Genomic DNA, 24,362 nt, shown 5'->3' with positions numbered 1-24,362 from the left:
CTGCGCAGCTGTGGAATTGCAACCCCAGCTATTCATTGTTATGCAGCAGCCCCAGTGGTAGGGCCATTAGTACAATACATACTGACCGTCTGTGTCTTTTTGCCTGTCTCCCTTTTGATTTCTCTCTCTCTCCCTCCCTCCCTCCCTCCCTCCCTCCCTCTCTCTCTCCCTTCCTCGTAATGTTACCTAGCCAACCATATTTCTCAGACCACATGACACATTATTATGGCTATTATCAGGTTTGAAAGACCTTCTCATAGATAGTCCTTAAAAGTAGGCTGATAATCATAACCATGCTAGACAATAGCCATTAATGGGTGGGACAAGCAAAAAACACGAAAAGACCATGATGACCTTGTTTCTGTGGCTTATTACGAAAGATTGGACTTGTGTGACTTTATGAAGAACGGGGTAGGCAAGGGTTTACTGAGGGCATTCTGCCTGTTTCACTCTTACTTCATTCCTGGCAAATGGAGGGACATTATCCAGAGTTTAGTCTGTGCATGTCTTCTGCTAATGTGTGTTGGCTGCCAACACTGATCTTGGACTTGCTCTTGAGTCAGATCATTAATAGGGGAAGACGGGTCATAAGTGCTCCTCAATCAGTTTGTCATGCCGGGTGCGCAAGCATGTTCAGGGAGACTGAGTAGAGGGAGATGTTCAGGGAGGGTGGGGTAGAGGGGATGTCAGACCATTTGAATGAAAGCTGACTAGCCACAGTGAGCTTCAAGACAAAAATAACTTTACATAGACAGTGTCAGAACAAAATGACTAGGTCCACACCACTGTTTTTGTTCATAAAATCCAGAACAAGCAACACAACAAAGGCTTTAAATTGGCAATCTAGGACACTTGAAGATGTACTCTGGGAAGGTACATGCTGTGCACATTACCGTGTTAGTAAGGTTTGGATTGAAGTGCCATTAAATTAGTTAATATTAATCCAAATTACAAATAGTTATGTAGCTTAATCAAAGAGAAATTAAATTATGGTTTGTAGGTCTGTGAAGTAAGAGTATTAGGCTATATCGTTGTTGTATTGTTCCTTCCCAATTAATGGCTACTTAACACCATCCAAGTTTAGAAGTTTATCAAAATGCCAAGTTAGTGCTGGATTATATTACTTCTCTAACTGCTTTAACATGTCTGGGCAGTGGTCAGACGTAGCCACAGGACCTCCTTTGTTGAACCAAGACGATGTTTGCAAGTGCGTTAGAATGACAGAGGCAGTGTGTTGATAGCCATCTCTCCTGGCCCTGTTAATGGCCATAAGATGTCTGTCGGCTGATATAGATGGCCCATCCTCTTAATGGGAGCCTGGCATTAGCTCATAAAAAGCATTGCCAGATAGATCACTTATGAGAGAAACATTGCCATGGAATACATTATCTTTCAACCTCTACACAGTTTTTCCACCCCCACAGCACTCTTTCTATTGCATTACATTTATTTTGTTAAATGTTAATAATGAACACAAAGAGCAGATCCATTATATTACACATGCAGGGCCAAATTAATTTGTAGAAAATCATGTATAGCCTAGCCCTAGACACACTAAGTTATGCTTTTCTACTATTCTATCAGTGCGTTGGAAATTCTTTGTGTCTGCCGCAAGAACAATGACAACAAAAAGGAATTGGCTGCAATATTTACTGTGATAGACGAATGGCCGCGTCAGTCATGTAGAAGGCGTGGTCTAGCCTCCCTCCATTAGCCATGGGACTGGAAACAGGATAGGGGATGCCGAGAGGCGAAATGTGGGACCTCTGTTGATTTACTGCAGACCCAGTCACCATTTTTTTTTTATTAAACGAACCATTTGGATGGGACAGCGGACGAAAACAAAAACAAACTCAATGAACTGAGCGTATTAAGCTGTATTTACCTGTTCGAAACGGTAAGTTTGGTCCGTTTAAAAGTAGCCTGATCTACTTCGAATTGCGTTTCTTTATGTTCTTTCTTTCTACATTGCGACATGATACTTTAATGTGGGAAAATATTCTGGCTGTGTCTTTCACTTTGTTAAACTTTTTGTAGCCTATGGGCTTCTGTGATTGAGGATGACACAGCTGCCGCCCGCTGATAGTAGCACCGGGAGTCGGCATTGAATTAATGCAATTTATTTAAGCGGTCCGAACTCGCCGGGTTGTGGAATAGCTTGGTTAATGGAAGGCTACAAAGAACATTTTAGTTTTAACATTCATCCCTTAGGCTAGCCTACAAAACGAAGCAGCCTTTAATCGTAAGATCACGCACGTGGTGCAGTTTGAGTTGCCTATGATCAGCGATAGGTTAATTTAGGAGCGCAAATCGGCAAGAAGCCAACTTTTAAATCCTGAAGTCTTTGGACTTAGGCTACTTTATGTTTTTAACTTGTATCTCTCGTGTTGTTTGCTGTCAATCATCTATCTAACGGCGATAATGTAGTCTACCATAATATTCCGCGCTAAAGTTTTCTATAATGCATTGCATTGCTGCGCAACAAGAGGCGTCCCCCATGCTGTGACCTGTAGATCATGTTGTGGCTCTGTGTTGTATCTCCAGTAAATCTCCTCGTGCTGCTTTAGAATTAACCAGGATCGGTTCAACGGGTCACTATATTCCTGCATTGGGTCACATGTAAGCCATCTGCTACAAGTGGGATTGAGATGCAGAGTTATAGGCTAGTCTTTACACTGAACATCCACAATGCTCAGACAGTCATAGACATTGTCAGTGTGCTATAATTAATTGTCCAAATGCATTAAGTTCTGAGCCAGTGACATAAAAAAAAATGTACTATAGCTAAAGCACTTCAGCATTCCCAGATCATTGTGCACTGCAAAGTGAAGTTTTTGTGGTTTATTTTTGGTATGGACTGATTTATGATGTGATAAATTCAACTGGCTATTCTCATAAAAAAGTGCTGGGCCTTACTCCCATGTTGTCCTGTGTGTAAGGGCTCATTTAGCCCCTGTGCCTTTGTTTGTGGGGGGAGTGTGGTGCTCGGGAAGAAGAGTGTCAGGTTGTCGAGAAGCACAGCCATAACAAAAGGGGCCAGAGAATCCCTGCAGAGTGTCACTGTCCAGTGTAAACGTTCAGTCGGCTGTCGCAGGAAGGCACGGGCATGCCATTTGGTGAAGAGCCCTCTCCGTCATGGTAACCAAACACCATGATGTCTACTAAAGAAGTCATGCCACCCATTGAGCTTTTTAAAGAGAAGGTTTTTCATTATTTTTACTCTGGCTAATATGTTACAAAGTGGTAAATTCTCACCAGGCCTATAATTGACCATATGTGTGCCACATAGAAACACTGTGATTGATCTGTATGGTTAAATAAGGTTTATGCAAATAGTCATATCTTCTTCAAGCATGTAATGTTTTTCCCCTTGATTTCTCAAAATGAAACAATACCAGAGTTCCTTTGTGTGTAATGTGTTGTCTATAACTAGTTAACTACTATAACTACTAATCTAGTTATGTACGGCTCTAAAATGATTTGGATACAAATTATTTCCTAAAACGCTGCCGTATCATGGTGATTGTCTCCTCACAGAAGCTGCTGGAAACATTAACATTTGTATATCTCATTTAGGTTAAAACACTTCAACAGCAAAAGGTACATTCAAGTTGTAATTCATGACGAAGACTATACAATCATATTTCTTGCAGAGTGAAGGAAGTCGGGTTTAGAAGCATACTTTTCTTTAGTGACTTCTGTAAAAAGACTTCTTAAATGCACTGTATTTTCATAGCCATACCACATCTATTTGATTACCCAGCGACAAAGGGGAAAAAAGCCACAGTCCTCCCTCATAGAATTGGCAAGTAATGTTATTTGTCACCAAACAGCTGCTTGTCGTTACTGAAGTAAGTCAGACAATAAGCATTACGATAAAATTGTATGAAAACAACATAATTAAAATGAATGAGCTATGTTGTTACGTTGTTAGGTCATGAGGCTCTGTGGGCTTTACCGTCATGGTCTTGGGCCCGGACCAACTCAAGTCACTGAGTTATAGCCTCTGTCTGTCGCTCTCTCTCTCAAACATATTTTGTATGCTTTGTGGAGGTTACCAATGATGGGATTTGCATCACTGTGACATTAAGATCAGCTATAGTAGGGGTTTGTTTGAGGTGTTCCTTCTTTTCTCACTACCCTGTGCAGTTCTGTATTGGTAGAATCAGCTGGTATGTTAAAGGGAACCCTCTTTGCTCCTCTCTCCATGTGTGAATGCAGTAATCACTTTGGTGTGTGGGGGTGGGGGTGGCTTTTCTTCTCCTCACAATCTTCTCCTCACGCTTCTCAGATAGTGGTGCTCATTCTATGCTGTTAGCAACCCGCTGTGAAACACATATTTCATGTCCACACTCATTTTCCTGCCGTTTTCCCCATATAAGGGGAGCCTGCTGGGACTGACCATGAGGTGGTAATGTCTGTGCTTATTGTTACATTCCGTTAAGGAGAGACAGAGTCTGTTACAGTCTGTTTATAGAGGCTCAGCTTCACACAAAGAAAGGGCCTCTGGGCCACTACTGACCCTCTGAAGAGTCTGACTGAGATTGAGTACAGACAGAACACTGCTAGGCCACTTACACGGATTTATTATCCATGCAAACTGTAGTTGTCCAATATTAATCTTTTTCCATGGCAATTAAGATTCAAAATCTTTCTTTCCATAAGACAGCAGCGCAAACCCTCCTTATTGACCACTAACGGAAACACACGGCCTGTTATTTTTACCCTTCTGCGGCTAAAATTATATTTGGCCATTGAAGCAATGGCAAAAGTGTCACATCGCTGCGCGAGGGCAGAGACGCCTGGAGCCAGCTATAAAAAGCAGGTGAGGTAAGAAGGGCGTTGAAGGCTTCCTGGAGGAGACTTAAACTTCTGTCCAGCGGGCTGTCGACAGGCCAGCGAGTGAAGTCGGCTGCTTCCTGCTAGTGCGAACACTTTGACAACGAACAGACTGGTCTAACCACAACCTAGACCAATGCCACGAGTCATCCTCTGTGCTTCACCAGATGACAGAAAATAAGCATTGTTCGCTGCTTATTCTGGAGGGGCAGTGGTCGGATGACTAAGTTCGACAGTAGCACTTAGCCAGTGAGCCATTTGGCCAGGCAACTATAACATGTACCTTAAGCTCACGTGTCGCTCTGCAACACAAAGGTCCACTGTTCATTAGACGAGACAAGACGCCTCAACAGTTGAGCAGATGGGTCTGTAGGTTGTTCATGTTCGGGGTTGACACCCTAAATGGCGACAAATTAAAGCCTTTCAGAAGATTAATGCCGTCATTCAGATGGAATTGGGTTCTTTCACGTCACGTCTCAAGGTTCACCCGTGTGGTCTGAAAGGAAAATGAAGATTAAATGCTGGTGAGAGTTTAAGCGATGTGTTAAATGAGCTTCCAGATTACGGTCTAACATGATGAATATAAAACATAGTGAGGAGTCTCCCTGTACATGTGGCAATCTTGGTAGAGACTGACCTCATAGAAAAGGCGGTACGAGTGGGCCCTGGATTTGATCTTTTTGTGCACACAGCTGCTAGGTTGCATTATGTATGATTGTTCATTTATCAATATGCTTAGTCTCTGTAGGGGGAAGGAGTCGTTATCTGAGTAAGCAAGTCTCCTGTGCCCTGTATGTTATGCTACAATTATGCACCATGAAATTACCAGACCTCTTAAGTAAACATTATTGCAATCCATGATTGGACATGAACCGTTGGATTGTATTCAAACACAATATGTAGTTCCTTTTCTAATGCTCTGAAGTGAGCACTGTAGTCTGTATCACAGAGCAGTGATTTATCAGTCTGCCAGTGGACGGGGCTGACTGACAGGCTTGCTGGTTCATATGCAGGTTGCCTTTGTTTAAAGTGCTCCACATTTCCAAATCATTGGCATAGAACCAAAGAATTGAAGAACAGAACAATCTGTTTTTTCCCCCTCAGGAATCGCAAGACATATTTTTTTTCTCATATGTTGTGCCTGTTGTGCTTTTATAGAAAAGTAGTCCATTTTCACTGGCCCTTCTCTCTGTGTGTCTCATTTAAGAGCAGTTTGAGTTGAAGGTTTGCCCATGACTGCTAGACAGATTTAACAGGTGAAATACAGACGGCCAGTAGAAATGATGTACATGTGCTTGTCAGTTTCAGGTGCAGTTCTTTTTGTGTGTGCTTCTTTTGTGTGTGCGTTTCGCACTTTGACTTGGAGGCAGCTGTTCCCGATTTTAGTGACTAAACCAGACCAGCGCACTAATACTAATTGTGATTGATCTCTGCAGTGTGACTCCAGATACCATTTGGCCCGGCAGACCCTCCTTCTGGAGTGGGACTGGAATTGGGAGAACAAACACGGCTTGGGGAGGGAGTCATGGAAACTGGTGTCAGTGGCTCTTGACGGCACCGCGTCATGTGCTTTGTTAGCCATGATGGATGCGGAGGATACAGTTTAATCAGCCCACCAGCTCATCCATGTAGCCTCCATCGTCTGTTGTTTTCGCTTTTTTTTTTTTTGCGGTTTCTTTGGAGGAGGGGGGGTGGGAATGTCGAGTAACACTGAGATGATTTTCCTAAGAATCTACTGTAAGCCTAACCAAATGTTCCTCACTCTCCTTACTCGTAAAGTTGTAGAAGTCATCACTGGTATATGGGATTTAGAAACCAGTGTGGAATGTGTTAATGCATTGTTTTTAAATGGCCACTGGTTTCTCTTTTGACACAGCAGCAAACAATGAGCCCTTTTTGCTGCTGTTAGATTCATGGAAGATTTGTGTCTTCTGTTGGTTGTTGTTACTGATACACATTGAATTAATTGTCTCAGTTTATGCACTCTGTCCCCAACATTTAGCAATGACAGCCTTAATTATGAGGCCACCAGAATCCATGAAATGTGAAAGCAATTAGTCCAACTGAAACATTTCATTCTGCACTGATACGGATCTTCACAGCCTATTAGGACTGGAAAGTGGCAAAAATAAACGGAATTCCGTTTGGTATATCAGGAAGTGATCAGGAGGAAATATCAGTATGGAATGGATGCAACCAGGGCTGGAGGCTAAACGCAAGTAAACACAGTTTATCCACCTCAGAAATTTCTGAAATAGAGTTGATCCACCTCTTATTAGAATTTATCCACCTCTCAAAACAGTTTATTCAGCAATTGCAACTTTTAACATTCAAAAATCACACTATTATCCACAATCGCAATATGTACAACAACACTCTATGAACCTTTTAATACTACTGGTATTGTTTTAAACATTGGACAATAATCTCCATCATCAAACATGTTCTGAATGCCTTTGTAAAAAATCTGATACCGCATGGCGAAGTCCACCTTACCGTGATCTCAGAATTCACAGTTTACCCACCTCTTATTTTACCACTACACCCCTGGATGCTGTCTGCTTGACTGTTTAAACACAATGGCACTGTACAGAGAGGATCATTGTAAGACCTCATCCAGGTCTTTAAATACAGTAAACCTTTAAAACATACAGACCTGCCCTGATTAATCTTTTCAACATAATCATTGTATTTCATTTCAACTAAACAAAATAAAGCATGGTCGAACAGCCCGCAAGGCAATCTGTAACTTTATCTTACACATAGCATTAGATGCATTATAGGAGGTCTTGATCTTAAGTCAGCAACTGTTCTGGCTCAAACTCCAAAGGCCACAACTCTTTCTTTCACATCCAAGATCATTTGATGTGTTCCCCTCTTTGTACCGTGGAAACACAGGCTCTGGATCCACTCCATTACATAAGCGTAATTTACCTTGGACTGTTGGCACTGCAGCCACCACGGGCCTTTAGGGCAGGCCACGCATACCGCACATCGCAGCCGTCATCTGTGTTTATTTTCTAATAAGAGTGCCGACTGTGGATACTGTGCGTTTCCCTCCCTCTGGTGTAGGTTTACAACAATTGCGGGAAGGTGTCCTGGCTTTTCTCCTTGATTAGGCCTGCAGAGAGAGCTACTGTTTGACCCGAAAGCTTTTCGTTCTGGCAGTAAGGCTCATGTTCAACAGTTTGTACACAGGGAGTGTTTGTGTAGCTAGCATGGATTGTGTCAAAAATCTATTGAGACAGGAAGGGTAGGGTGCTGTCCTGGAGCATACCTTTAAACAAATTCAACTGGCCAAATATTGTGGTTGGCAGACAGTCACTTCCCCCCGACCCAGCTACAGTGGAGGCTGCATGAGACCTGGTGGGTTCTCTGCTCAACTCCCTAGGCTGAATAATTCACCGTAAACTCTGGGCTCTGGCTCAGTCACTGTTTGTATGTTTTTCACACCACGATCAGACTTGTTACATGACAACCTGTTCAAACATAATGAGCTGAAACAATCTGCCAGAGTTTAGCTGATATTTGTCCTGGCACTAAAGTGATGGACTAATTGTCACATTACACTCTCTTGGTCCTTCTGTGACAGTCCAGGCATGGGCAGTGAACTTGCGAGGCCACATGCCCTGTGCGAACTTCTATTCTTAGACGTTGACATTCATCCGTCATTTGAGAAGCTTCCTCCTAATCTGCCCCCAGCTCAGTGTTAAATAATGGTGTTAAAGGTACTCTGGTGTTAAAGGTACTCGAGTCAGAAGAGAAGCTGGCGTTTTAATATTTATTGGTGTAGAAAAAAGGAAATCCAAGGCACTCTTCTTCAAAATTACTTAAAAAGCCTTTATTTCACTGAGCACCCTGGACTTTTTGTGTTTCCTTTAATATTTATTGATTTGAGCTTGCATTTTTGTTTTCCCCCCTGGCTTGTGGCTTTGCCTTAAAGTCCTGAATGCACCGCCGGTCCCCCTTCCCCCCATCATTTCAGTTGCAAGTGTCCGTGCAGTTGTGAGGTAATCACTCCCTTCTGGTGGGGGTCTGCCGCTATGCGTTCGCGTTACCCCCAAGGATTAGTAGCTCCGGGTCAGTTCTCTCCCGCCATGCCCCTCTCTCTCTCTCCACGCTCAACAAGCTCTTTGTTGGCTAGCCCAGATGGGCCACCGAGGAGGAGAAGGAGAGGGGAGGGAGGCTTCACTTAAATCTGGGCCTCTCTGGGGAGGAGGATTTGAGTCACATATCCTGTGTGCTGTGAAACAACTACTGACCACTATGTGTGTGTGTGTGTGTGTGTGTGTGTGTGTGTGTGTGTGTGTGTGTGTGTGTGTGTGTGTCATCTGTGTGTGTGTGTGTGTGTGTGTGTGTCGTCTGTGTGTGTGTGTGGATTTGTGGATTTGTTACGACACACACAACCCTCAAGCAGCACTCCCTGCGGGCTGTACGAGAGGTCAGTCATTGCATGTCATGCTGGGATGCTCGAGCAGCCTACATTCCAGGCTCTTAACAATACGACTGTTCAGGCTATCTACTAGCACTCTGGATGATAGTAGAAGCATTCATATTAAAATTTCATGGAGTGCCAGTGTCCAGCAGATGTCCCAACAGCTCACCGTCAGTTTCAGACATGTTCATTGGCACTGGTAACAGACATTAGACTGTGGTGGACCTCTGAAAGGACATTAAAGTCTTCATCATATTCATTCTTACAGTGGGACATGTAATGTAAAAGAAGAAGTTGCAAATCATTAAAAACAGAGTGGAAAGGCTCACACCCATTTCTGTGACTAATACAGTCCATTTGTCTAGGAGTGGTCACTGTGTCCTGTCTTAGGTCATGTCTTAGGGTGTGGAGAAGTTGTGTAAAATGTGTTCACTTACATTGAATGATTTTATGTCATTCTCTTCCCCACTACAATGTTCTGTTATCTGGGAGACACGTCGTTTGTTAATTCTGCCTTGTAAAAGATAACTCGTTTGGTTAATTCTACCCTAAGGGTAAAATCTTATTATGCAAGAAACATTTTAATGATTATTATTCTTATCCACATCCCACATTTCTGGAGCCTGTTTAATCTCAGCTACCACAACTCCAATCCTGATGTTGAAGGGGTAATTTTCGGCATTAGGGATGTCTCTTTCCAGTAACAACTACTGTGGCGGGTGAAAGGCATCAAGCCTTGTGGTCTGTATGCTCGTGGAGCAGCACGCCACAATGGAATCGTGTGGCTTCTTCAAATAATAATGATATTTTATAGTGAGTAGCTCCACAACGGCATTCCACAGCTTGTAATAATGGCATACAGAAAAGCCATGGACTGGTTTGCCACTGCCTGCATGGTGCCTTATGTAGTGTTAAGATTTTACCTCTGCAAATCAGCAAGCTTCATGTTCCTCGCCACTGCAGTATGTGTCAGTCTGATTGGTGAATGACCCTATATGACCACCCTATCAGCTCATCCTTCTCTATTAGTGTTGGGTGGTGGGATGACCGTAAGCTGTACACTTCGCTGTAATGAGCTTCCATGGCATAAAGTAGAACATACACACACACAGCCCCAGGCTGGAGGCATCTCGTGAATCATTGAGCAGCCTCTCTCAGGAATGTCTCGGGCGATGCCGCCGAGCCCTCTGCCCATGTGCGAGGAAGTGGGATGCCAGGCCTGGATAATGACGGCGCTTTTAACAAGCTGCCCCCACTCTACGCCAGGCTCCCTTTGCCCACCAGCAGCAAACTCTGGCCTCTCTCAGACATGGTATATGGAACAGCTTGTACCCGGGCTGTGTTCAATTACCTATCATTACAATGCAGCACACATAACACACACACACACACACACACACACACACACATACTCAGAGCCGTCCCTCTAAACCCGCCTCTGCCCTCCATCAGATGAGGACTCATGCGGAGACCCTAGGCACATTATTTAGCTTAGCGGCGCAGTGCTATTACTGCACACACAGCTGTGGTTGGTCCTCACTAGACCCCACTCCATCGCCTCTAGCTCTCGAAATGGCTCACTTCGTTGTGTGTTACTTACTGTGTGTTTATTCTCACAGTTGTGTTTTTTTTGCCGCACTATTGAACCCTTCCCTTTCTGTTCTTTCCTGTCATTATCGTGAGACGACTCTGACTTGGTGGTGAAGTGCTGACTTGGTGGCAAACCCTCGATTTCTTCAGCCTGGAGACAAAGAGTCTGGTGGGAGATGGTGGTGTACTAGCTGCGGGCGTATGGGCCCGAGCACTGATCTGTGGAAGTGTTTTTCCCTCACCACCCAATCACTCTTTTTTGCGGGCAGTGTGTTGTTAGCTAGCTTTAGCCACAGGAGGGGCAAACGGAACTGGTTTGTGGCAGTTGAGCAATTGCCTCCAGGGTGCAGTATCCAGAGGCAATATCTTTCAAGTTGTCTTCGATTTAATACTGGAGGTGCAAGAGGAACGGCCCCTTGTCCTTTCACTAACAGAACAGCTTAACCTCTCTTGACCTCTTTGAACAGAGGCATCTGTTAGACCTGCTCTCACTTTTCTAGATGTACTAGGGTCATGCCCAGGAGACAGTTTTCAGCTGTTGTCTTCCATTTGTTTGAGAGATGTCTTCAACTGGATATCACTGTATCAGGATACAGTTTAATAGATAGATAAAGTATTTAGCAAAATATTCAGCATTTGATAATACAATCTGTTTTATTTTGTGAATTGCATCATGATGATATTGTATCAGAAAGCTTGTAGCCTTGATGAAATGTTGCATAAAGGCACAATGGCATAGCTGATGGCCATGTTTTAGGGAAAGAAAAGATTGACTAGCCTCTCCATCTTTTGGATAGAGCTGCAGCTAAGTTGGCTAGTTCTTTTCCAAGTCTTGCATCAGTTCTGTGCACTTAGCGCAGAGCAGCATTCTCCCACAGCTGTTTTAGTTCTTGTGCTGATTTACCAGACTGGAGTAACTCATCTCCCATGTGGTAATTTAACAGTAAACTGATCTCCTCCTCTACCGTGTTCTGGTTTCCCATGTTGTAGTTTTGCCTGTGGATTGGCACAATATATGACTGTTTTGAAGCAAAGTGTAAGCTTCTTCTGTTTGACTTGCAGACTGACGTTGGCCAGATCTGTTAATTCGCATTTATTTAGACCTAAATACACTGATACAGACCGGCACATTGTTTACCGTCCCTCATACCCTGGAGAAATAGAAATAAACCATTAGCCTCTAAACAGTTCCTTCTGATATAAGTAAAACATTGGAAAACAACTCCTTTAATCATTGTCACTGGGTGGTACCAAGCAACACTTCTGAAGCTTACATCTCAATCTTGCCCTCCTCTCATGGGGCTTGAAGACAGCCCCTCTCTCCGCGACACACTTCCCTGCATGGTGGCCCCCACTGTTGACACACTTCCGAGAGGAATCTGGGTTGCCTGGTCGCACTGAAACCAGCTGCTGCTTATACCTGAATAAGGCTAGCAGGCATGCCCCTATCTCCAGGGACTGAAGCTCTTAAGAGCCTTGGTTAGGCAGTAAAATGCTGTAGATTCGAGCAATAAAATCTCCTTGACATCCATAATGAGCGTGTGCGTCATTGTCGCTTTTGCGAGCATTACACCTGAACCAATAGGAGCTGGATGAGTTCATTTATATATTTCACAACTATCTGCCATGGTGGCTATGGAGCTTGGAGTGGAGTCACAATGTTTTAAAGGCTCACCTCATTGAGAGGTAGCTGGTCAGCAGATTTCTGCTGCTTTGATACACTGCATCTGGCCTCTTGCCAGACTCACTTCATCATAAATATAGTCACGTTGCTGATCGAGGAAAATCTCTCAGTCCCCAGTTCCCCCCATCTTCTCCTACATGCACGTATGCCTCCTCAGCTAGGATCCCGAGCCGGACTCCAGAGCCGAGGAGGTGTGATAAGATTTAAAGTCCATAAATTAATAGACCTGCCATGGGCATGGTTCAGCGGGCCCATTTGTGAAGTAAAGGCAATTATACTTTGAGTTAGCCAGCACTGCACTATAAGCACAAGGACTTAACATATCCTCGAGACTTCTGCGTCTGAAGGAGGACTAAAATAGTATTTTTTGAATCTGAAAATAAAAGAGAAAAGGAAGTGACCTTGCCTTGCTGCAACGCTGTCTCTAAGCTATGGTCATTTTGCTTGTAGTTCACCAGTAGCAGCTCTTTATTTATTCCCTTTGGTTCGTTCTCCCTGTTTCGCTGCCTCCCAGCCGGAGTGTAATGTGTCTGTACTCGCCAGGTGCCTCACGTCGTCTGCTGCTGTGTAAACAGTCCTAAACTCTAGAGCCAAAGATGAGACTTAATTGATGGTTTATTTGGAGACGGTTGCAATCAGACTGTTTACCCAAAACGGCTCCAACAAACCTTCAGCGTAATGAGACTGGATACCCTGTGCTCTCTGTTAACAAACCAACTGATCTGAGTCCTTGTACTGGCCACACAAGTATGGAAAAGTCCAATAAAAAGATGGAACAGAGCTGAACCATCTAACAGCCGAAAGTGTTAGCATAAAACATCAGTAAGTAAATACACAGAAGTTCCAAGGACGTTCCAAACCAAGCAAATGTTTAATTTTATTGGAGCTGAAAATCACTGTGTACAGAAAGGCTATTTAAGAATATATTCACCACAAAAAATAATATGTAAATTTAGGCAATCAGAAGGGGAATTGGAATACATAAAATAAAATTCTGACTATAACGATGAGGCTTTTGTCACCTTCTGCACTATTGGTGTCCTCAGAGACACATACAGTATGCAGGCAGGAGCAAGCAGGAACGTGTGCTGAGTCAGCTGCAAAGGAGCCTTTGATCTCCATGATGGCCTCTGCTCCAGTTTTTATTCCAATATCTTTATTCATATCCTCATTTATTCACTATCTGCTGTCAGTGGGTCCTCTATAGAAGATGGTGGTACAGGATGGCTTTTAACTGACGTCCAGATGGAGTTCTAACACAAGCATATTCAAAATAGTGTATTAATGGCTGGTCAGATTATTGGCTGTGCCGTTTTCTGTGCCCTTTGGATTGTGCACAGGTACTCAGTTTATGGATGAGACTCAAAGTGGAACAGTTTGGACTTTTATCTCCAGCATATGGTCATTAGTGGTGTAAGGGCGCGAGAGCAGTTAACCTTTGATTAATGCGGGTGTCTGTGTGTGGTGTCAAAGGGCTGAGTTTCATACTCAGCACTCTGCAGAGCAGAAACGAATCTGCGTTTCACTACAAGGTAGTTCGATTTAAAGACTTTCTGACGTCACAGCCTCGAAAAAGAGTTAAGACAATGGAGGTCTATGTGGGTGATTAGTGGGCTGTGGGTGGTTTAGGGTCACACGTGCAAAACACACACTGGGCTACACAGATCTGTCTGCATTAGAGATCATTTGAGTGTGGCACTGCTGTGATTTGTGTGTAGCAGTATATTTTTTGCATGTAAACATGAGGTTAATTATTGACATACTCAGTCACCATGTAATCAGGTAGACCTCTCTGCACGGACTGGATGACACTTTGTTTGCATGTGGTCAGTCCGTCTGATGGATGAGGAGCCGGGAACTCTAATTTGTCATCTCCGTGTCCGTGGCAACTGCAGCCACCACAAAGTAGCACGTGAGCAATGCACCATGATTTTATTAATCACCTAGCGCTCCGTCTGTGGATGTGACGGATCACCATGCATCAGGGATGGGACAGCCTGAGTCAACCTGATTCGATTTAAGAGTAGATAACACAGTTTAGGCCTCACTCCATATGTGTCGCGTGTGACATTATTGTGTGTGTGTGTGTGTGTGTGTGTGTGTGTGTGTGTGTGTGTGTGTGTGTGTGTGTGTGTGTGTGTGTGTGTGTGTGTGTGTGTGTGTGTGTGTGTGTGTGTGTGTGTGTGTGTGTGTGTTGCGGCAAGTCATCACAATAGAGTGGAGAGCCTCGGTCTGCCAGATGCACACATGGCGAGCTGTAAGGAACTTGAAGAAGTCGAGAAGTAGCCTATGTGACCACAGTATAAAAATTCTTTGCCGTGTTATGTAAACAAAATGGCTTAGGGAGCACAGTGACATGAATGATATGGGGAGGAGTACAGTTGTTGACATCAAGGAGCTCAGTCTAGCAGACAGTTGTGGAAGCTACCCCCTTGGGGCCACGTTTGTGTTAGATCTTTGCCAGGTAGCGTGTGTGGTTAATATTTAAGCTTTTGCACACTGACTGGATGAGAAGACTTGCCTTGTGTGGCTCACTGTAGGTGTGTTTTTCACTCTGCTGTCGTTCATTGCAGTGCCGGTGGTTTTGCTCTCAGTGTCACCCTCACACGTGATACCTCTACACACCACCCAGCGCAGCACCAAAGTCCCAGTGAAATGCAGATTGACATTCCCCCAAAGGATCAGAACACTCGCCTTCCATTGAACCTGACACTCACAGCAGTTTACACACATCTCTGCCTCAATGCTGTCTTTTTTCTTTCCATTTTAACATCTATGTCAGTCAAGCTAGCGGCTCTTTTTGGGTTGCTCCCAGGAGTACCACTGACACCGAAGAGCACTGCAGGGCTTTCATCAAGCTACCCGTCTGAAGTTGTTGATTCCTGTGTCAACCTTACATTTCTGTGTGATTCGTGCCTGGTGAATTGCGGATAAAGCAGAATCTGACAGGTTATAACCACCAGGAAGAAATGTTTCTAACTCATAGTGAGCTTGTGTCACTTAAAATGTCTGTTTCATGTTTGTATTGTTACGCAGTATAATGAGCACACATTTGTTGAACTGTTACAGGTGAACACAAAGACCATGTGCTTAAATTTAGTCATCTGTACTACACAATTAAAAAAAGGAACAAAGGAAATCATGAATAATTGCTCTGGAGAACTAGAAAGGTGTTCAGTGATGAAAATGCTGTGGTGAAATTGAAGTAAATAATTAGTCTGGTTCAAAGGTTTAACACTTCAGTCAAGTATTTTCAACAATGTCCCACTGAAGTCTATTGTATGATGCAGGCTATTGTTACAGGTCAATGGTCTGTGTGCCAGGACATGGTGCCAGACTAGTTATCAAGTTATTTTTGAGGAGCAATGACATCAACAAGATAAGAAGAACAAAAAATAAAAAATGAATTGTACTTTTCTCTTGGCACTAAGTTCCACATTGCTTTGAGAGAGAGAGAAGAAAAGAGGGTGGGGATTAGGGGCAGCGAGTCATGATCTATGACCTCTGGGTCTCAGGATTCTGATGTGTCTACATTCCAGCTCTCCTTCTGCTTGCCTCCCTTATTCTCTCTTTTCCTGAACCCTCCCACCCATTTTTGTCTGCTTATGTTTTAATCGTTAGCTGATTACATCTCTGGAGAGTTGCTTTCACCGGCTGTATTCTTGTTGGGAGAGCATTAATATGCAGAATTATGACAGCTAATGAGTCAACATTTGCCAGTTAGACTGCTCACATGAATCTGGGTTGCTTGGAACTTAAAAGTAAGAACCTTGTTATTTCTCCCTGCCTGCCATTTCTGAACAGGCTTAAACATTGCCCCGACCTAACGTTACTGCTATTCCTTAATACTTAGATGTTTGGGTTGTAAGCCCAGTTTTTTCCCCCCAACACGAATGAGTGAAGGTTATCATTGTTTAAAAATGAAAGGGGAAGATAGGGCAGTCACATAGTGTTCCACCGGGGAGCATAAAGAAAAGTAGGCATGAAATAACATTTTTTGTTAACCTTTTTAAACAAAGTCGACTAGTATACAGATCAGTCTACAACTTTACTATTACATGGATTCTTTGGGTATTGTGTAGTCAAACTTTTTTTCTGCAGTAGCAATAAAGTCTGGTAACTGTGGTTTTTATAATCTGTTGAGGATCAGCTATTGTGCTTTCCAAGAAGAATACTAATCGAGTATGTCTGTCTCCACATTTTTCCTGTGATGTTCAAATCTTCACAAAGCCAGATCTCCATTTTCACCACTTCCACCACATACCAAGCTGAGTATAGAGACCATTTGGATCTGATCGCCAGTCATTGTACAAAGAGGCTATTCTTAAAACACACAGAGTGAGTGGTACATCAATTATTGAGAATGTGGTTAAAGTAAATGGACAAATCTATAAATACAGCACATGTATTACGCAATGTGTTAAATTATTCGGCTGCAGTTCTTTATATATCCTCTTCTGAACGGGGCAGTTGGTAACAAAATTCAAGTAGCTTAGTGAAGTCGCTGTCAAAGGCGTGAGCCTTTAAATCAGTCAATGTTTAATTGAAACAAAGATGCTCCCTCTGTTGGACCTCATTGTGTATTAATCATCTGTACGTTTTCAAGCGGTTAATTGTGTTGGAACCACGGGCAAGCTCTTTGGTTTCATTAACGATCATTATCCACTGACGGCTTTTGTGTCACTGACCATATATCATGTTTTCTCAATAGTTACTTTCATTCTCTCAGTGTTTTGTCCTAAAGTGTAGACATTCATATTTTGGCAAGAGTGAAATTTTTGAAAAAGAAGTCTGAAACTGAAAAAGAAAAGGCAAAGAAGAAGCCAGAGCCTCCTGGCATGCTGTAGTCCAGTTACTGGCTGGGTGTTTTTGTGGTTTTCTGAATGGGCTAGTTTGAATGAAGTTTCTGTGCAACCTCAAGTATGCAAGTCTTGGAAGAACACATATGTTTTTACAAAGATGTTTGTGACTGAGAGAACTCACCGGGAAAGCACAACATTTGTTCTGCAATTTTTCTGATGTTAATTCCTTAGAATTTGTGTGGACTTGACATTTGACCGTTTCTCCCCCCTCACCCCATTTATCAAATTTCAAAAGTCACTCAAGTTCCCGTAGCCTCCCCCCTTGACTCGGCTGCCTTTCTTCCTCTGATCCGGCCCTGTTTCCTCCCCCTCTCCCATCCCTCCTCCTCCCTGTCATTCTCTGGCTCTATCGTTTCTCTCTGAGGGGCGGTCTTACTCCAGAGTGTAGTGTAAGTAGGGTGACGGAGGTATGTCGGGTCAGACGGAGCCCCGATTATAGCACACTCCTCACTGCCTCTCGGCCAGTCACTCGTCAGCCTGTCTGGCCCCATCATCTCCAGACGGCCCGTGGAAAACCGCACGGGGGTTACTCCCACGTCCTGCTCGCAGTCGCCGGCAAGCGGAAAGCGGGCGACAGGGGGGGAAGAAAAAAAATCAGAGCGCAGAGCTGACGGGAGGCGCAGCTCCTAAACAAACAACCCGGAACGTGAAAGAAAAAAGTGACTCGGAAGGAGGGACCGGTAGTTTTTTCCTCTCCTCTTCTCTCAAGCACGCACAGTTGCCCCGGCATCCAGGCTGTGAGGATTAGGAGTTGCTTAGCCCCAGCAGCGTCGGGGCGGGAGTTTCCACGTGTGCCTGGTCTTGCATGAGTCAGGGTGTGCGTGCTTGTGAGTGTGTGTACACTGTTTGTGCCTGTTACTTTAAGAGAACAAGCCCAACTCAAGAGAAGCCACTCTGAGATCAGAGAGTGCTGGATTCTCTGTGGCTCTTCAAAGGGATGATAGATTAAAGCTCAGGATAGAGGTAAGGCGTGTGTTTTTGTTGTCTTTCCTTTCTCATCTTCTTCTTTGTTGCCTCTATTAGAGGGATTTAGTAGTGTATGGAAAAAAAGAGAACAGCACAAAGGTGTTTTTATATGGAGCAGCAGGTGTGGACTGTGGCTAGACTACACCTGTCTGTGATCTGACTTTATTTACAAAGTTTCCGTGTTTGCTTTGTCTGGAATCATTACTTGGCTGAATATTTGCCAGAGGCAGCTTTCTGCCACACACACTGTGTGTTGCATGTGTTCTTTCAGAAGCTGACCCATAGCGCTCTAGAAGCTTTCACTAGCCCGTTTGTTTATTGACAGTGTTGTCAGTGTGCTATTTACAGCCTGACTTACAGTTTGCCATAATGGAAACTTGACAGTGTGCCCAAAATCCTTTGAACTATTACTGTGTCCAGAACGGCTAAAGATTTCATATTTTTTCGGCTAAAATAGTTTGAAATGTAAAGGTAATTGTCATTGTTTGAAGTTTAGTTTGTATTATTCCCATGGTCCAAACGGAGTTACTGTTACTCCTGTTGTCCTGTTGCTATTTGGTCCAAGACTGTGCATCTGTGAATCACCAGATGAGTCATGTCCTTTTTTTTCGCACCACTTCAAATGAATGGCCAGCGGCTTTCTCCATCGTCCCTCTTTCTTTACAACAACTTCCTGTCCTCCCTTGAATGCATTCATGTGTCTTCCTTTCACTTGGCATTTCCCAAACACTGAGAATAGCTTCCTGTCCTCATGGCTGTGTGTCCCTTCTGAAGAAATTGCACACATGTTGTGTACCAGAGGGAGGTGATGAGGGTCAGTTCCACTCGCTGATTTAACTCTGAGAAGTTGGACTAAGGCAGCCACGAGGCTGCTAAGAATAACAAAGTACGTCACAAGTGTTAGAGAGCTTTCCAAGTTTCTCATCCATCGCACATTCATTTTTTTGTTGTATATTTTGAAAGTTTACGGTGCTGATTTGATATAATTCTGTTAACATTTCAAGTATTGCTGAAAAGGAATCGTTTTTTTATTATTGAGAGTCCGAGGCTGATTTGATTTCAACATTTCAAGTATTAGTTAAAATATTAGTGAGTTGTATTTGAGCAGCATTCATTCCCTGAGCTTGTGTATATTGTGCTGCGTGGCCATGAAGTGTTGGTCTCTGGCTTGGTCAGCATTGCTGGGAGCGTTTGCACAGCACTGCATATCTGGTGGTCCTCCAGCTCAACCCAAGGGGGTTTAAATCCACCTTGCCATGGCAAGTTGCGTCAATGATTTGTAGACGCATCGTTCGTTCACATTTACGGTCAAGGGCATGCAAGTTGGCCTGCACATGCTGCTTTTGTCTCTGTCTCTTTTACCATATCTTTTCCACTCTCACACACACACACACACACACACACACACACACACACACACACACACACACACACACACACACACACACACACACACACACACACACACACACACACACACACACACACACACACACACACACACACACACACACACACACACACACACACTCTCTTTCCCAGGGCTCACTGGGCCTCTGATAAGGTTAAAGAAGCCAGAGTGGGTGGAGGGGCCAGTGTGTCTGCAGTCCCAAGGACAAAATGGCATTCACATACATGCACATGTAAACACACTGATATACACATTTCATGTTCACAGACACACTCATACTGGCACACACACACACTTTTAATTCTTATCTATGCAAGTGCATGCAAACTGTGTTTACTGTGATAGGGATCACTAATCCCTAATCAAGGGGCACTTAAACAAAAAGGTGACAAGGGAGTTAGCAGCAGTAGTGTGCATGGTTACTGACAAAGTTGTGGGGTTAACAGGGGTGGTTCCTCTACTTGCGAGCAGATGGCTCCCATAGAAAGCCAGACCAAAGTTCACTGCTGAAGTGCAAACCCTGCGGAGTGTGTTGAACGTCATTTCATTGTAATCCACAGGCCCGTGATGGACAAGGTTGCCCTCAGTGAGGTACTCCTAAAGGAGGGCTCAGCCTTCCGGCAGACGGTTGTCGTCTGGTTCGCGGGGAGAGTGCTTGTGTGTTTGTGCCTCTGAGTCCTTTTCACAGTTGCAGCCTCCCCTCTGTGAATAGCGTCACTGTGTAAGGGGCAGCGGCTATTTCTTTGCTAGCATTGTATATGAGAGCAGGCATTGTGCTGACCTTCTATATGCTGACTGAAGCAGTGCCACAGGCTCATTTGTCTGTCCAACAAACCCTCTTTTCTTCCCGTCTTGTTGCCTCCATGTGTGTGTGGATGGGCCAAGCTTTCCCCCTCTTTCGAGCCACTTTCGACCTGTGGCACCACTCAGTCTTGATGCTAATCAGGCAGACAGGAGGTCAGCTAGGGGAAGACATGGAAAGGAAGCGGGCAAAGGGTGGCAGATGTTTTCAAAAATGCATTTCCCAGGGTGCTAAGCCCTTGTTTTCCCACAGTGGAGGGCATGGAAGGTTGCCACTGGCCTGGTGGAGTGATCAGGCCTGGTGGAGTGATCAGCTGTGGTCAAGCATGGCAAAAGCCGACGGCTTTCACTTTGTTGTTCCTTCTCCCATTTGCTTTCTCTCTGTCTTTGCACTCCGACTGGCTTTCTTAAAGCCACGTGGTCTTTGCAAGGTCTTAAGCTGTGAGCCTGAGAGTCATAGCTTGTCCAGAAAGCTGCTTACATACTTGAGACTACTATGCAGTGTCTTAGAGGTTTGCATGAAGCAGAGTACCTTATTTTTTAGGCTTTTATCTCTTTTTTTGTTTGCCATACATGTACAGTTATTAAATTATTTAGATCCTCAAGGTTATCATGCTAAACATGAGAGTTCTTCCTTGTACCTTGTGTTGAATAAACAAGGACCTTGGTAGCTGTGGTAAATGCTGCTCCCACAAATACTTTGGGAAGAATCAAGTGGCACTTACCTAATATATTTGAGTGTATAGATTATTTAAGTAATTCCTTGAATATAAATCTCAACAGGACACACAGGACATGAGCAGTGTGGATAAATCTTGCCCTAACTCTTGATTCTTACATGTTTTTATTTTTTAAATCTTACCCTTCAAAAAAGCCCCAGTGTCTAATTGAGATGGGAGGTGGGTGGTGAGGGTTCAGGTATGGTGAAGTAAGCTCTGTATAGAGTATTGAGTTGTATGAGGGTCAGGATTTTTCACAAGGGGTGGGCCGGTCTAGCACAGGAAAACTCTCTGGCCACTTCTTCATTTGGCATCAGCTGCTGGACTAACTTGGCAGTGCAGAGTGAACGTTTTGAAAAAAAAAAAAATCCAGGAATTCCAACGTTCAAAAATAAACAGCAGGCAAACTGAAGACAGCTAAAAAAAAAGTTTTTCAACCGACTGAGTAAGAGCTCTGTGGGGACGGAAAAATGCAAGTAATGCTTAGATTTGAGAGTGAAATAAGTCTTTCAGTTTAGAGCTATGGAACTACCAATCTCCTGTAGTCCTGAGTCCCGACCGCATTTCATTCTACAGGTTCTCTGCGTCAGGTTCTCTGGTCTCTGTGTGTGACTGAAGAGCACATCCTCTCACAGAACAGATCCTTATAATTTAAACACTCACCATCACTTGCTTACAATTACTGATCACACTAATTAATGAAGTACAATAGATGTATTCCAATAGGATAAAGAATTTATTTGCTTGGGTCACATTAAATGTGTATTGAAATATAAAATATGTTTGTGCTGTGTTTTAATGCATTACAATGTTTGGCGTAAAGCATCTGTTATCTTTAAATTAATCTACTTTCCATACTTAGTTCATTGTTGTGTTTTTATTTCCATAGATGAACCTGTTCAAAATTGAAGGCGGCTTGTGAGGATCAGACAAGAGAACCATGTAAACAGGATGGTTACAGATCACTGAGCAGAAACAAAACAGAGCAGGTGAGTCTACAGTATTTGATTGTGGAATGTGCAAACAAAACAAAACAAAAAAATTGTAGAGCGAATTTTAATGTACTTAAATGTTTTTAAAGGTCAAAATCTGCTTAAGCGTAGCCATAAATCAAGAGTTAATGTTTTATGTAATGGTTTATCTTACAACCCGAGTAGTCTGACATTGGTGTCTGATGTGACCACTTTAGAAGAGGACACACCATATTTAATTTATCCATTTAGTCTTGAAGTACCATGACTGACAAATGATTCTCGCGGGATTGAAATTGAAAACGCAGCCCAGTTCACACTGAATCAATCCGTCAGGCTGTAAAACGCTGTGACCAATTGAAGATCAAAGCAAAGGCACTGCTATCAGAGGACAAATCGATTGCTGAGGGGGTTATCACAGCAAAAAATCCTCGTCATCCATGAATTATATCAGAGAGAATCTTTTTCATTTTAATTTTTTCATTCTTTCTTCCAGAGAGAAGGTATGGGGAATTCCGAGAGCCAGTATAGCATCCAGGGACCGCGCGGCTCAAGCATCGTCCTTCCAGGGAGACAGAAGCCCTTCCTGAAGTTCCGCTCCACCAAAGAGGAGTCAGTATCACCTCACGGCTGTTGGAGGGTCATCCCAGGCACGTCTGCACACAAGTCCAAAGCTGTTGGCCATGGTTGCCTCTCTCAGCAAAAAGGCACTCTTCCCTACGTCCCCCGCCATTATGATTACATTGCGAAAGGAGTAAATGAGGGAGGCAATGGAGGGCTGTGGAAGGGTTCCCATGATCCTATGGCATCAGAGGGCCACTTGGTGTTATCATCAGAGAATGGTTATGGACAGTATGAAGATGCCACAGGAAATGGCAGGCTGAATGGATACATGATGAATGGACACAAAACTCCCGAGAGAAAACCTTGTCCAGAGTCACTGGAAGAGCAGAGCAGCCCACGCGTGGTTATCAAAAAAGATGGCAGCCTACGTGTGGAGTTCACCAACAACTCCACCAACAGCCCTTTACTGTTGGACGAGTGTGCTGGGCCTGTGCAGCTGCTGAAGTTCTCTCCAAATGTGGACTCCACACCTAGCCTACCTGGGGTCACACGCCGACACGAACTGCACCATGGAGCACCGACGGCCACCAGTTCCACCACCAGAACCAGTAAGGGCAGCTCTCTGAGCTCCGAGGGTTCTTGGTACGACTCCCCGTGGGGAACTGGCGCCGAGCTGAACGAAGCCGACAGTCTGTCTCCTAGTAGAGTAGGAGGCAGCACAGGGGACAGCCAATCAAGAGTCTTAGATGAACAGTTACTTCCTGAACTTTACCGTGACCCCACTATGGCAGTCACCTTCAACACCATCAAGGACCTGCCTCTACGGTATCCAGATGAGATGCCCACTAAGCATCGGGCCTCCTTCGTGTCGGTCATGGAGGTGCCCACTGAGGAGGACTGTCCAGAGGTGAAACAGTATGCCTCCTACACGCTGCCCTGTCGCAAACCCAGGCCTGTCGCAGAGGATGCAGTCAAGAAGGAATCCATCAGAAACCGCATGAGACGCCTCAGTGACTGGACTGGAAGTTTGACCCGGAAAAAGCGGAAAATGCAGGTAATTTAAGGCTTAGTATTTCACTTTGATCCTTCTTTATTGTATATATCAGTGCATTTTTGTTTGCTAATACAGAGTTTGAAGCTCTGTCATGGATAGCCATCTCATATGGTGTGTAGAAAGGGCTACAAAATAAGATGTCTTTGGCTTGTTTCGCGTCTGTCTCATTTCCTGGTGAACATCACATCTGGGAATAGTTTTGCTGTGAAAATTTTATATCACTGTCCAAAACGTTTTTAAAAATAAATATTTACCCAGGCTTTCCCCTCATGGTAACTGAAGTCAGTCATGCATTATTTGTGTATAGTAAAAATTCCACATTTCCTGTGCTTATAATAGGGTGATGCAAGTGTAGTGCATCACTCTCAGATAGGCGCATACATATATTAGTGTGTCCCAAGGTGAGGTCATATTAAAGGAGAATTCCGGTGTGATATTGACCTAAAGTGTTGAAACATGATACCGA

General features: G+C 43.9%; 1 protein-coding gene across 3 annotated transcripts in view; it reads left to right on the top strand.

Annotated features, from left to right (window-relative positions):
- tiam2a (TIAM Rac1 associated GEF 2a) overlaps positions 1-24,362 on the top strand; it is a 76,753-nt gene that overhangs the window by 11,181 nt on the left and 41,210 nt on the right. The window contains exons 1-3 of one of the 3 annotated variants that reach the window (XM_076299333.1): positions 1,744-1,897; positions 22,197-22,296; positions 22,775-23,896. In XM_076299333.1, the coding sequence (XP_076155448.1) occupies positions 22,784-23,896 (1,113 nt within the window). In that variant the 5' untranslated portion in view covers positions 1,744-1,897; positions 22,197-22,296; positions 22,775-22,783. Of the gene's footprint in view, positions 1-1,743; positions 1,898-17,885; positions 18,374-22,196; positions 22,297-22,774; positions 23,897-24,362 lie in introns of those variants that run through there. The other 2 variants (XM_076299334.1, XM_076299335.1) reach the window with 2 other exon arrangements.

This window comes from Alosa pseudoharengus, unplaced genomic scaffold, assembly GCF_046254945.1.
Source record: "Alosa pseudoharengus isolate Yale_2024_CS ecotype anadromous, Long Island Sound unplaced genomic scaffold, YU_APseudo_1.1 YU_APseudo_1.1_scf_22, whole genome shotgun sequence".
In the NCBI taxonomy this organism is placed as follows: domain Eukaryota; kingdom Metazoa; phylum Chordata; class Actinopteri; order Clupeiformes; family Clupeidae; genus Alosa; species Alosa pseudoharengus.
The sequence above is the reverse complement of the archived record's forward strand: the minus strand, read 5'-3'. Positions and strand labels throughout refer to the sequence as shown.